At 35.9% G+C, this 13,546-nt stretch overlaps 2 protein-coding genes and 1 non-coding gene across 3 annotated transcripts; all 3 read right to left on the bottom strand.

Annotated features, from left to right (window-relative positions):
* Positions 1–33: 33 nt before the first annotated feature.
* Positions 34–3,017, bottom strand: hbegfb (heparin-binding EGF-like growth factor b). The gene is made up of 6 exons (XM_051877967.1): positions 2,807–3,017; positions 2,240–2,455; positions 1,700–1,889; positions 1,210–1,365; positions 1,025–1,113; positions 34–929 (listed from the first exon to the last, which is right to left on the bottom strand). Exons 1-5 carry the CDS (start codon positions 2,847–2,849, stop codon positions 1,041–1,043), a joined length of 678 nt encoding a protein of 225 aa, XP_051733927.1. The 5' UTR covers positions 2,850–3,017; the 3' UTR covers positions 34–929; positions 1,025–1,040.
* Positions 3,018–3,776: 759 nt separating this feature from the next.
* Positions 3,777–12,366, bottom strand: hnrnph1l (heterogeneous nuclear ribonucleoprotein H1, like). Its single transcript, XM_051877966.1, has 11 exons — positions 12,215–12,366; positions 11,639–11,749; positions 11,393–11,548; positions 10,230–10,373; positions 9,662–9,800; positions 7,401–7,582; positions 7,177–7,286; positions 6,945–7,080; positions 6,749–6,832; positions 4,475–4,573; positions 3,777–4,382 (listed from the first exon to the last, which is right to left on the bottom strand). Exons 2-11 carry the CDS (start codon positions 11,721–11,723, stop codon positions 4,294–4,296), a joined length of 1,224 nt encoding a protein of 407 aa, XP_051733926.1. The 5' UTR covers positions 11,724–11,749; positions 12,215–12,366; the 3' UTR covers positions 3,777–4,293.
* A 374-nt stretch (positions 12,367–12,740) lies between these two features.
* On the bottom strand, positions 12,741–12,813 carry trnaa-agc (transfer RNA alanine (anticodon AGC)). The gene has a single exon. It is a non-coding gene; the product is annotated as a tRNA-Ala (tRNA).
* Positions 12,814–13,546: the final 733 nt, after the last annotated feature.

Here is a 13,546-nt window from a genome sequence, read left to right as displayed (position 1 = left end):
AACACTAAAAACATGATCACAGACACGCTGAAATTCACAATGTGACAATAATTGTTTATTAAAGTCAAACAACAGTAATGTAATTGGTTGAAATTGCTTGAAATTAGTAAATGAAATTGGGTTATTTTGTTATTTTTTACACACACTACTTCAAAAATGCTTTGATAAACATATTCAGTTTTATTTCACTTAATTTAAGCTACACTTTCTCAGTAATACATTTAAAAGACCTACAAAGCCCTGTCTCTGACAATCCTCCACATTTTTAGAGCTCCGTAAATCTGTTTATTTCACAGTTTAGCTATAATATTATTGAAACCATATAGCAGAGTCTTCCATATGTGATTGTACAGTCTGCGATGCAACTTCAGTCCTATTAGAACATTATTTGATTGTATCTATCAATAATAAATATCTATACAATAAAAAACATTTACAAACTTACAGTGTATTCAGTACACAAAATTGTTACATATCAAAATAAATAATACATTACAAATAAATAATTACAAGTGCTTTGTGGTGTTTCTGACAGTACTATAGAATCAGACTGATGGGATAAACCAGAAACACCTATTTTAAAATAAATAAATAAGCAATGAGCAAAAAAGCAACTTAATCGAAATACATTCATCCAGTTCAGTCCTCTCAGTATGTTCTCCAGGTGGAGAATTCAATGAGAAAGTCATTGTACTGTACATGGAAGCAGTGTTCAAAACATCCTTCATGCCAGTGCAGACAGACACTATAATCGCAGGACATCAGGGGCATGGATCAATTTTTAAAGGAGAGCAAGGTTTTGTTTTTTTTTTTTGTTTTTTTTTTTAAAGTAATGATTACCACTGGGAATAATGTAAAAAATATGCCCCTGATCCTCAGCCATAATGCTATCCATCCATGGGTCACATGTCGTTTAGACTTTCATCGTCCTGTAAAACATTAATAAATATTATTTAAAAATTATATATATATATATATATATATATATATATATATAAAATATTAAAAATAGACAACTATTTACCTTTCTTTCCTTATCACTACTGTATTGACATTGCCTCAAGTTTGACCTTTTCTTCACTTTCTACATCAGCGTCATCTTTTTTGTGGTACCTGTAAGGAAAAACATGCTGAATATCTGAGGAACTTTGTAAAACATTAACAGTTTAATGATTAAGAATAATATAATGCTGATTCATGGTAACATACCTTAGTGCCAGCAAAATAGCGATGATTGCGAGACACATGAGGGACAGAACCACAGCTATGACAGCTAGAGCTGTGGTCCGGCTGTAACGCTGTTCCCCTTTAGCTGATGGTAGGGTGAATAAATGACATCTCTCCCCTGAGTAACCTGTTTGACAACTGTAAGAAAGATCATTCAAAAGTTCAAGATCAGTGCAACGTCACACAAGAGAATCATATCAGGAGAGAACAGCAATAATTCCGTTATCTATTATCATCCTACTCTTTTTTGTTGAAACTGTATATTGTACCATTGCTGATATTGTTGGCATCTTATGATTAACTGCTTGTCTTTACATTTTTCCTAATTTTTAAGGCGCTTTGGATAGAAGTGTCTGCTAAATGAATAAATGCAAATATCAAGCCTTTGCTAAACAACTATCAGGAGGAACAAAACATGTAATTTGTAGAACAAAAGGTGGAGAAAAGAACAAATGCACTGCATGAAACTCACACACAAGAATGAGTGTGCAACTCCTTTAGATACTGACACACTCCATGAATGCAGAAATCTTTGTATTCCCCCAGGCAGGGGTTCTTCTTTCTCCCCTTGCCTTTTCCTTTGCCCCTCCTTTTTCCTTTTTTTGTCGCCTTCTCAGTAGTGGGCATCACCGACGGATGTTTGGGTTTGGTTGAAAATGCCACTGTTGAGCAAGAAAGAGCAGTGATGTCAGTCTGTGATGATCTAATATTGTACAACAGCCTAACACACTCAGTGAATGAATACACACTTGCATTTCCTGTGGAAGTATACAACACTTAGTTTTATTTCTTATAATAAAATAATAATCAATTGTGAAACCGGTTGAAGTGGCCATCCTAGTGTCATTCCAAAATCTATCTTTCTATTTATTTGTTTGTTTGTTTTTGTTGAGTACTTATGTAAAATGGTGTTCATTGGAATTCATAAGATATTGGTATCGGCACTGGGCATTAAAAACATATTCGTTGACCATTTAAAAAATGTGTATTCGGTGAAAAGAAGCAACTCTACCTCTTGGTACGTTAAGGTCATAATCCCCAGAGAGATAATCATCTTCTTCATCATAATCATCTTCTTCATCATATTCATACACATTCGTCCCATTGTGCACCTGGTGCCCTGTTGTGTTTGTTTTCTCTGGGGTGTGAAAGAGGTTGTCCACTGTTGTTCTGGGTTTACCACTCTCATACCTGTCCACTGAGGCGCCACTGCACACCTTGAGTAACACTGGAACAGAACAAGACACTTTGTAAATATATAAAACACATATTTTGTGTATCTTAGATACAGTAAATATGTAGAAGATAAAAACAATGGCAACGTTTAAAGCTGGTGGTGATTATAGATACGTGTATAATGTAAAATGTTGATAAACAATGGAATAAATAGGGAATACAATCAGTCATGTGTCAAAAGTGGTTAGAAGAATAACATTGAAGCAAAAAAAAATATTTTAAAAGTAAAAAAATGTACTCGTACTCATATAAGATCTCTATGTAACCAAGTGCCACATATTGGGCAGGTTGGGCAAGTTATAACAGCACATTTTAATGAAAAGCCATTGTTTTAAACACTCACCGAGACAATGGGAAAGAAAGATCACAATCCATAACGAATTCATATTCCTTTTAGTACAATCCCAGATTTTGGAAGATCAGAAGTTTGTCTCACTGTACCACCGTGCCTCCAGCCCCGTCGGCGATCTGCACGCAAATGCGCGTGCTGGGGACTGTGTCAAAAGTCTCGTGCTGTGAGCTGAGAACAAGTGTGCGCGCCGGTGCAGTTATATAGACCGTCAGACCGACACACATTTCCATTTTATGAATCACTGGCCACACCTAATCAATCACCGGCACAAGAAGCCAAAGCTAATATCGAGATAGATTGATTCATAATTTGATTCGTCAATAATTTGAGGGGCTAGTAGTGTCGCTGGTGTTTTATTGTCTTGTTAATAATAAATATATATATATATTTTTATGGTAACTAGTTGCTAGGTTGAAGATGGTTGACCTACTACCATGTTCCAAAAACCATATTAAACTTAAACTATGATGACCAACTCGTAGGTGGTTTGGTCATTGTCCACAAGTTTGGACCTGCTATACGTGCTTAAACTGAATTTTTCCAGCTGGGAACTAATGTAATATTTGTAAAAGATTTGGTCAAGATGCTTCACAATGTTATAAGTATAGTTTTCTAACATTTGTACGCCAATGATTTTTTTAAGGGAAAACTGAGGTTAAAACAAAAGTGTAAAGGCCAAGTTAAAACGACCAAAATAATTGATTACATTTAAATACATGGATTTGCATATATTATTTAAGAATACAGAATGTGTGCATGCTTACGTTTAAATTATTTTAATCATTATCCGCAGTGGGATCGCTGGCACCACCTTGTGTTCAAAATGCAGACATAAACCTTTTTATAGTCATGAGCTGCCTAAACAAAGCCTATATTTCCCAAAATCTGCTAATTTGGTTAGTCTTTAAAATTCTTTGTTTTGACCTCTTTTCATAAGACAAATTAATGTGCATAAAGCAGAGACAATACATATGTGAATGTTTATTAACCATACATATGAGAAGTCAAAGACAGACCAATAGAGGGAACTGCAACATCTACAATAATGAAAATTAAAATATGTGTTTTGTGAAATAGCCAGACAAGAAAAGAAAAACATTTTCCAGTTTATATTTAAAAATCAGTTTCATCAAAGTTCTTTCAGCATTATAAAAAGTGGAGTTGCAGGACCTCATGCCATGCAAGGCTTGTGTTCTACAGTCTCTGAAGTGAACCATATGTCTGGAGGATATTTACAAGCATTACTAGTGGGGCTCGTGGACAATCGCCAAGACTTGAGATCAATGGCTGAACCTTCAACTCAGGAATTGCAGGAAATATAATACTGATTCCAATGTTGAGGTTCAGAGTACAGGTGGACAAGGAGTGAATCTGATTCTTCCCATATTCATCACCACAAAGAACAAAAAAAAAAAAAAACAGATGGCCTCAGCAGAATCGAGACGACCCAAAACTCAAATATACTTCTTCAGGTGCATCTACATGCCCCAGCCTCCTCCCATGCCATTCATGCCAACTGAGCCACGGCTGCTGCCATAATAACTGTTGTTCATTCCACCCTGGCTATCTGTTGAGGTACAGGAATACATATGTGAGAATCAGAAAAGTGTGCAAAATTAGAAAATTTACATTAAACAGTGGTACAAAGTTAAAACGCACTGTAGTCATTGTAGCCTCCCATGCTGGACTGGTTGCTGTACCCTCCAGTGTAGCCTCCACCCATCTGCTGTCCTCCGTGCCCATAAGACGACTGGTTTCCTAGAAAGAACAAATATTATATTGTTATAATATTATAATACAAATGTCATACAAATTTTATAAGCACTAGTTTAGTCTCAGCCTCAGGTCAGCTTCACTAGCCAGGTTTCCATTCAATAATTTTTTTTGGGGAAAAAAAAAAGGTTTAGCGCTTCAAAATGTTTAGCGATACAGCTGATGGAAATACCATTTTAATAAAATAAAAGTACTGTCAAAATCGTGGGTCTGTTTCGATTTCATGATCAGAAGAGGTTCTAGTAGGGCTGGACGATTAATCGAAAAGTAATCGAAACCGAAATTCAGAACCTCTAACCGACGTAATTTTCCCATGTCGGTTATTTCGGTTTTTTAATCCCGTTAAAACATACTACCGCGTGTGTAGCCACGTGACTCTGCCCCGTCCAGTCAACACGCAGGTGAACGCCGAGTCAACACACAGAGACAACGCGCGAGCGGTGAGCCTTGCGTCTTCACTAAACTTTGACAGTTGTATGTCTATTAAGGTTTGCCAGTTTGGACATTCAAGCGATTTAGACGATCGGATGTGTATTATTATATCGAGCTACCGTGCTCGCGCAGCTGCATTGTGGCACGAACACTCATACAAAAAGCACTGATCGCGCGCACTGAGAGGAGCAGCAACTAGTTGCCAGCGCTGTCCTGTGATTTATTACTAAAGTAGCTTAGAAACTCAAAAGTTATTATAGCATATATTTTTCTACTTTTGAAGTAACTATTTACAACCCACAACTTCACAATTAATAGACGGTATGACTAATTCACACACGCAATTGCTCTCATTACGTACTGGTACTGTGCTAATTTATCTTTATCTGATTTACAACGAGCAGAAATCTGTAAGAAATGTTACGAACCATAGATAAAATAACTGCTGAAAGTGAGCTGTTATGTCAGAGCACTCTTTCAATAGGAAAAAATATCCCACCTTTAATAGTCAAGCATATTTACAGTACAAACCTTGTAAGTGAACTATGAGGGCAAAAAAAAAAAAAAAAACCCAGCAGAAACAAAATCGTTAATTAATCGTAATCGAGGTAAAATGTTCAATTAATCGAGGTTTTGATTTTAGGTCATAATCGTCCAGCCCTAGGTTCTAAGCTACATGTTAAATGAAAATCAACATGACACTTGTTTGACAAGTGCAATTTATTAATATAGAATTTTATTTCAAATAAATTAGGAAAATAATTGGTTGACTCCAAACTCTAATAGAATTTTAGAAATGTTATGTAACAAGCCTCCATTTAGCTAATGTAGACCATTTAAAAAAGGTTAAATAAACAAAATGTTTTAGGTCAGAGCTGTATCTATGTCTCTGAAAGGGAAAAAAAAAAGAGAGGAAAAACAACAGCGATTTGATGTTTTTGATCGGTTTAATATTATTGAACTCTGAAACCAGAACGAATAACTCTTTGCTTTGAATGATCTTTTTCTTTGAATTCTTTCCCAGCCACGTCAAATCGCGACTGGCTTGACTGCATGTTCAAAACGTTAAAGATTGTTGCAATATGCAAAGACTGAATATTTCACTGAACCAGTCTTTTTATGAACCCTAAAAACAAGTGAGTTGCTCTGTGTCCAAACCTGCGCTTCGTCAAATAAAGGCAGTAAATTCCTGTCAGACGAGCTGCTCCACTTCGCCATCATCTTCTAATATTTTCTATTTAATAACATTATATGTGAAAATAAGCAGTACTGGCGAATTTCAATTGTCTCATTACTCTGTACATTTTACAAATATTTGGGATGCAAAAGAAACAAATTTGCCATATACGCAAAATTATGTATGGAATGGGCTCAAGGGCAGATTTTTTTTAGCAATATAACAAAACTTATGCAACAAAGCATTTTTTTTTAGGGATGACATCACGCACACCATTTTATCTGTAAAAGGCAAACTGGATGGAGACAGCCTCGAGACAGCAAATTTCGCAAAAGGTTTTTCTTTTGTGCATATTTGCTTTGTTGATAACAAAACATTGCAAAAACTGGATGGAAACTTGGCTACTGTTGTCTGTACAAACATTAATAGATATTAGATACAGAGAATAAGATGTGACTGTTGCATGCTGGTCTATTTTGATTTTAATATCTCAGCAACTTGCCCTTCTCAACTTTACATAAAAAGCTAGAGTAGTTAAACTATTATCTTACCCATTCCGCCCATCATCTGCCCCCCGTAGCCCCCATTACTGCCTCCTGCTGTTGAGTTTAAGAATAACTCAACATAACGGTGTTCTGAAAAACAAGATATTTAAACAAAGAAATTAAAGATTTTAATATAAAATCCTAACATTTAATATCAGTAACACAAAAACAGGTCTTTCTAGTCAGGATACACCTAACTTACGCATATTTGCTTTGTCCTTTGACATTGCAGCTACTGCGTCTTCATGTGTCGCAAATTCCACATCGGCCTCACCGGTTACCCGCCCATCTGGACCAATCTCAATGTGCACACGCACCGGGTTCAGAGGAGAGAAAAACTGCACAGAAAAACACCCAATTATTATACATTTCCAAATGAACGTAATTTTCTTAGAAAGTCATAAGATCAAGCAAAACAAACAAAGGCAACTTACATTGTAGATGTCAGGTTCTGTTGCCCGGTAAGGGAGTCCCCTCATATGAACACAATGACCTGTGGTACTCTGAAAATTACCACCATCACCATAACGTCCATCTGACACTCCTATTTAAAAAAAAAATAAAATAAATAACATTACACAAGTAAATTCAAAGCAAACACATGCAAGATGGCTAAAGCACAAAAATGTGGCACTTCCACAAAAGAAGCTGGTCTCACCTCCACTATATCCTCCACGTCGCACCCGATCAAAAGATCCCCCACGACTCATGCCGTTGTAGCCCCGGCCTCCTCCACTGGGTCGGTCGTAAGGCCCAGGTCTCTGCATGCCCATGCCTTTACGTGGGGGCTCATAATGTGTCCGCACTTCAGCTCGGCTGCTCTTAAAGATCTCAATATACCTACAACCATTCAGATGAGCATTAAGGTGCAATGCATGAACTCGTCACAAACACTCCTGTTCAGAAGTAAAATGGAATGCAAAGAAAAAAAACAAGTGGACCTTCACTTGTTCTACATGTATAATATCCATGCATGCATTGAGAGCTCAATAACAAGTATTCTTGATACCAGCTAATTCGAAGAATTATCTCCACTTCTAGATTTATAAAAGAACACTGGGGCCTTATAATTTTAAATATACATTTTAAAATATACCCAGTGCTGCATAGTAACTGATTACATAATCAGATTCCAAAAATTAAATACTTAGAATTAGATTATATTACGTTTTAAAATACTTTTCAAGCTAGTAACATTTTTACTGATTACATGATTACTTAACATTCACAAAATGGAAGGCATTTTATGATTTGTTGTTTCTCTAATTCTTTTTTTCTTCTAAAGTTTCCTTTCTAAAACAGCCTATTGCTTATATGTTCAGAAAACCTTCCAGTTTTGTGGAGTGGCACGAGTCAGAGCAGAGACACGCAGCAATTATTTTTTAAATTTCATGTTTGTGTTTTTTTTAATTGATTGTTTTTATTTTTTACATTTTATATTTTTATGGTTTAATTATTACCTTTTCATCGACTTACGAACCACCTGCAGTTCCTTCACAAACTCCAGTTTGGAAAACACTGACAAAATGTTTAATGCCTTTCATGTTCTTGATAAATTTCAACATTTTTTCCCCCTTTCTCTTTGTATTTTTATATCACTATGGTACAAGATTATCCTATTCAGATTAATGTGATATAAATATGGAAGCCAAAAAAAATAAAAAAAATAATTGAGACTTAACTTGCAATTCTGACTTTTTACTTCTTGCAATTCCAAGTCTAGATATAAACTCAGAAATTTGGGCTATAAAAATCACAATTCTGAGAAAAAAAAAAGTCACAATTAACTTTTTTCTTTTTTATTCTGTGGTGGAAGCAAGTTTCAATAGATAATTAAGTTAGGTCAAAAGTAATCTAAAAGTAATCTGATTATATTACCTACATTGTGTAATGTAATAAGATTACATGTTATCTATATTCAGTAATGGACTACAATTTGTAAGTAATCTACCCAGTACTGACAATACCTATAATAATCTTTTCTGTATCCCAAAATCGCAGAATTCATAGTTTCTAAACAACGTGCCGTTCATGCATTAAACTCTAATGCTTACTTCAGTATGACAGTAAACCTGTCAAAAGTACCAACTTTGGTACCAATCGGTACTGAAATTTTAAAAATGTGATGCTTAGAGCGCTGTTGAGCGGATTCGTAAACACCTCTGATTGGCCATTGTGTTGACGTGCTCATCAGATATGTCTGTGATTGGCTTCAATGATCAACGCACAGGAGTGTTTGAAAGCACACGGAAGGTTTTGAATTTGAAAATGGGAGCGTTTGAAACCAGTCCACTGATAGACGCCTGCTTTCAAACGCTTCCGTGTGTATCTGTGTAAGCGCTCGGTGAAGAGTGCCATTGATGACTATTTACAACGCTTTTACAGCGTTGATCATTGAAGCCAATCACAGACATATCCGATGCACGCGTGAACACAATGGCCAATCAGAGATGTTTATGAATCCGCTCAACAGCGCTCAAAGCATCACATTTTTAAAGTTTCAGTACCAACTAGGTATCGAAGTCGGTACTTTTGACAACTCTATAGGGACCCATTACAGGATCCAGTCTAAAATGGTATTCAAACTGGCTGCTGCAAGGCACTTGTTTGTATGCTTAAGAATTAGAAAATCCCATGATGCCCAAGTGCACCATTGCTTCACACTAAATGTGCATTCAGCATTTTTGAATCCAGACATTGATGACTGCTCACAAATAAACACATAAGAAAAAAAAAAAAAAAAAAAAAGTAGGAATCCATCTAGGCCCTGGGAGCCCTCTGGTAAAGACGTGTGCGTGTCCATGTGGCGTGTGTAAGATCATGTTGCATACCACTTTGAATGTTTACTGTAGTAGTAAGTAGTAGTAGTAGTGTTTACCACATGAAAAACAGCTTAACCATCCAACCATCCATCCCCACCTGTGCCCTATTCTTTCCTTGTGTTTCTTTAGAGCCTTTTCAGCTATATCCTGTGAAGCAAACTGCACGAAGGCCTCCCCCGTACTCCTCCCCTGGAAGTCCACCGGCAATGTTATCCCATTTGGCACGATTTCCAACCCTTCAACCCAAGGACAGATAACCCCAACGGGGACATATTAAATAAATCCACATGCCCATTTACAAGTTTTGCTTTGTTCTTTTCTTGAATGAAAATAAAAACATAAAACAAAAAAAAGCATATTGCAATGAATCCTACTGGGAGAGTTCCACCACTTGGGAACATGGCCTACAAGTGGGCAAGCATTCCACTAACTTGGCTTAGACTTGATGATAAAGTGGCCATCCCAAGAGTTGGTAGCTATAAAGGTAATATCCCTAATGTAGCAGAATAATTTGGAACAACAATGCTGGATTAACTAATGAATCAATGTGCCAAATTATTCTAGCAACCATAGGAATGGTCAAATTCACCTCAATGAGGACTACGCTTGGCCATTACTTCTCCCGATGACTATGTGAAGGGTTGCAGGAAAGAGTTTGAATATACCTGAGAAAAACTGCACAATCTCTTCCTTGCTACATCCAAAAGGAAGGCCGCGCAATCTGACCAGTCCGTCTCCCTCAGTTTCTGGACAGTTCGGACCAGTGTGCTTCATAACCCAGTCCATTTCCACGTTGTTTGATTTGAATACTGAGGAAAAAAGAAAGAGCATAAACAACTGAAAACTGCCTTTCAAAAGTCTGGGGTTGGCTATTTTTTTTTTTTTTTTAAATGTTTTTTAGAGGTCTCTTCTGCTCACCAAGGCTGCATTTATTTGATCAACAATACAGTAAAACAGTAATATTGTAAAATATTATTACAATTTAAAATAACCATTTTCTATTTTAATATATTTTAAAATAGAATTTATTTCTGTGATTGCAAAGCTGAATTTTCAGCATCACATGATCCTTCAGAAATCATTTGAATACACTGATTGAATTATACAGGGATCCCTAGTATGTTACTATAATATTAGAAGTCAAAATTAACAACAGAACCCAAACTATTATATTAAACTGCAATTTATTTTCAGATATGATAAAACTGAAATGTTTGTTTTCATTAACACTTGTCTTAATGACAAATTTATTCAAACATATATAATTAACAGTAAATAAAAAGCTCCTCTCTAGTGTTTTTTTTTTTTATAGCTAACTAACAAACCGTTTTATTGATGTCTTTCAAACTGTTTTATTGATGTCTTTTTGAAACACTGAAGAAACAATTACGTGAGACATGACATTTCGGTAGGTTGTACTGTATCTTTCAACATATCTTTTTATGTTCATGTATGTTTTTTTGTGCTATAACTTGTATTAAAGTGGAAGAAAAACTCTCTCTATGCTGCCGCTTGAACTGAGGTACTACAGTTATCCGAAGTAACAAAGCACAAACTCTTTGGATTTACTGGATGTGAGAGGAAACCTTGGCTTGAACTACTGGTGATTCATAGGGTGATTCCACACAAAAGACTTTTTCTTCACACAAAGTATCAGTTGCAGTCTGATGCATTTTAGACAATGTAATCGGCGCTGATCATCAGCTGTTTTCTAAATGTGAAAATAATTGCTATTCTGTATTGGCTGATACACTGGCGCATCCCGAGTACGAACCCAAACTTTTGAACGATAGCGTACATAAAATTCTACAGACTCTGAAATTCATACCTTCTACATATCTATGCCCCATTGACTCTCTGTCTTTTTTGACTGCAATTTTCAGGTCTTCCTCTGACTCCAGCTCCACGAATGCTTCTCCACTTGGTCGACCTTCTCTTGTGTATGTGAAATGAATGGCTGTTCCATTGTTGGCAATTTTGCAGCCTGAAAACAGAAGTTTCAACTTTGTGTAAACTTTTAAGCAAAAATAATCAGAGTATTGCGAGGATCACTATTAAGACTCCACATTCTTACCTGAGAAAAACCTGGAAACTTCTTCTACAGAGCACGACCAAGGTAAACCTCGAACACGGACGACATATCCTTCATCATCAGCCATGATAACACAATGAATCTGCTTTCAAGCTAGAGAAAAACAGAGATTGGTAAACAATGGCAAGAAAAACGTTCAATGCTCCATCATTACTGATAAAGAAAACAAATATTCAGAAAACACTCTAATCAGTGACTGGGATGCAACAGGAACGGCAGGCACAGGGACCATTTATAGCCTTTATATTAATGGTGTCCACACCATCGCAAGCTTTAATGGAAGATGGCTCGGGAACCCCTTTAAATAGGTTATTAAACTGACTGACCACTAGTGTTTATTATATGGAACAAAAACAGCAGCTACCGACTCTATTATGATGACGCATTAGGACAGATAAGCGGCTAGTACCGAAACAAAGAGCGCACGCAGGCCTCCAAAGGCCGGCAGCTTCACATCAAATACTCTTTTAAAGCAAACAGGAATTCAGCACGTGAAACAGCTGTTAAACCTTGTTTGTAAACATGATTTAACTGATAAACGAATAATGGAAATGATACCTTGATATAATTGATATTTTCTCTGCTCGGCGTGGTCACGTTTAAACGTTTCCCTTCTCATTCAGCAACGCAGGTTCACGACAACTTCCGGTAAGTGTCCACGCCCACTTCCGCATTCGGAACCAACGCGTTGCTTTCATTTGCTGAAACAGGAATTGATTTTGCTTAAATATTATTGTTGTTGGGTTATTACTGTGTATATGACAATATTATTGTTCGTCATTACTGTATTCGATATGTTAGTTTTGTAGGCTGTAAATTTCACACGTTTTTAAGCAAAGCAAGAATAATGTTATGCAAAACTATGTGCAACTAGTTTTATTATAAAATATTTGTTTTTATACATTACTATTAAACATAAAAATATTAATGTAACGTTAGTTGTTTTTAAATGTAAAGAAACATTTGATGTAAATCATGTTAAAATGTATAGTATCATCGACTGCCTGTCTCATACGTGGGGGTATTTATGTTTATACCACTAATAATATATAACAAAAACACATATTTAAAAACTTGAAAACATTGGAGGATGCGGGCATCGATCCCGCTACCTCTCGCATGCTAAGCGAGCGCTCTACCATTTGAGCTAATCCCCCTCCGTAGAAAGCGTTTCGGTGCTGCCCCAAATAAAACATCCCCTGACCAGTTTCACTCATATTAGTTTCAAAATCTATGGTCAGTGTTCGATAAATTTTTATAAACAATACAATTTGTGATTAATTAGTAAACAGATTATCTGACAAACCAAATCAACAGATAATACGTTCTGAATAAATACATTTTATTAATTTCACTTCCGGTAAGGATGAGCCAGTCAAAATAAAAGCTATAATAAAATGTTTGTTTTTCAAAGGCGCCTCTCATATGAATTCACTCGTTACGTTTTCATTTTAATATTTTTCGGCGCTCTTCATAGCATATAATGCCTCAGAATTCTTTTTTTTTTATTCACAGCACATGGGACTAATTTTATTATTCAGTACCGCACGAACAAGAGGTATTACATAGGTATTACAGTCACATAACGTAAACTGCCAGAAAAAAAGTCACATAAATGTCAGTGTTTTTTAAAATATTACATGTTTTCCGTGCTTTTTTGGGTTTAGTTTGTTCGAAAAAAAAAAAAGTATGTATAATTTATAAAAAATGTAAGAACTGTGGTTTGAAAACTTGTTTTTATGTATATGGTATTTTCTAAATAAAATAAATGGTTGTTCTTTACATTCCAAAATTAACATTACATTACATGGGACAACACCGGGAAAAAACTTTCATTCACAACGGAATTTAGTAAGCAGAAGAAGAAAAAATAACAATACGAAACTACCA

Source organism: Ctenopharyngodon idella, chromosome 21 (genome assembly GCF_019924925.1).
Source record: "Ctenopharyngodon idella isolate HZGC_01 chromosome 21, HZGC01, whole genome shotgun sequence".
Classification (NCBI taxonomy): domain Eukaryota; kingdom Metazoa; phylum Chordata; class Actinopteri; order Cypriniformes; family Xenocyprididae; genus Ctenopharyngodon; species Ctenopharyngodon idella.
Note: the sequence above shows the minus strand (reverse complement) of the source record. Positions and strands in the feature narration are given on the sequence as shown.

Coding starts and splice junctions, on each gene's coding strand:
- hnrnph1l (XM_051877966.1), bottom strand. CDS start 11,723: ATGGCTGATGATGAAGGATATGTCGTCCGTGTTCGAGGTTTACCTTGG. Junction 7,287..7,400: donor ACGTGGAGGATATAGTGGAG/GTGAGACCAGCT, acceptor TTTTTTAAATAG/GAGTGTCAGATGGACGTTAT. Junction 4,574..6,748: donor GCAGATGATGGGCGGAATGG/GTAAGATAATAG, acceptor TGTTCTTTCTAG/GAAACCAGTCGTCTTATGGG.
- hbegfb (XM_051877967.1), bottom strand. CDS start 2,849: ATGAATTCGTTATGGATTGTGATCTTTCTTTCCCATTGTCTCG. Junction 2,456..2,806: donor CTTTCTTTCCCATTGTCTCG/GTGAGTGTTTAA, acceptor GTTCTGTTCCAG/TGTTACTCAAGGTGTGCAGT. Junction 1,890..2,239: donor TGACCTTAACGTACCAAGAG/GTAGAGTTGCTT, acceptor CTTGCTCAACAG/TGGCATTTTCAACCAAACCC.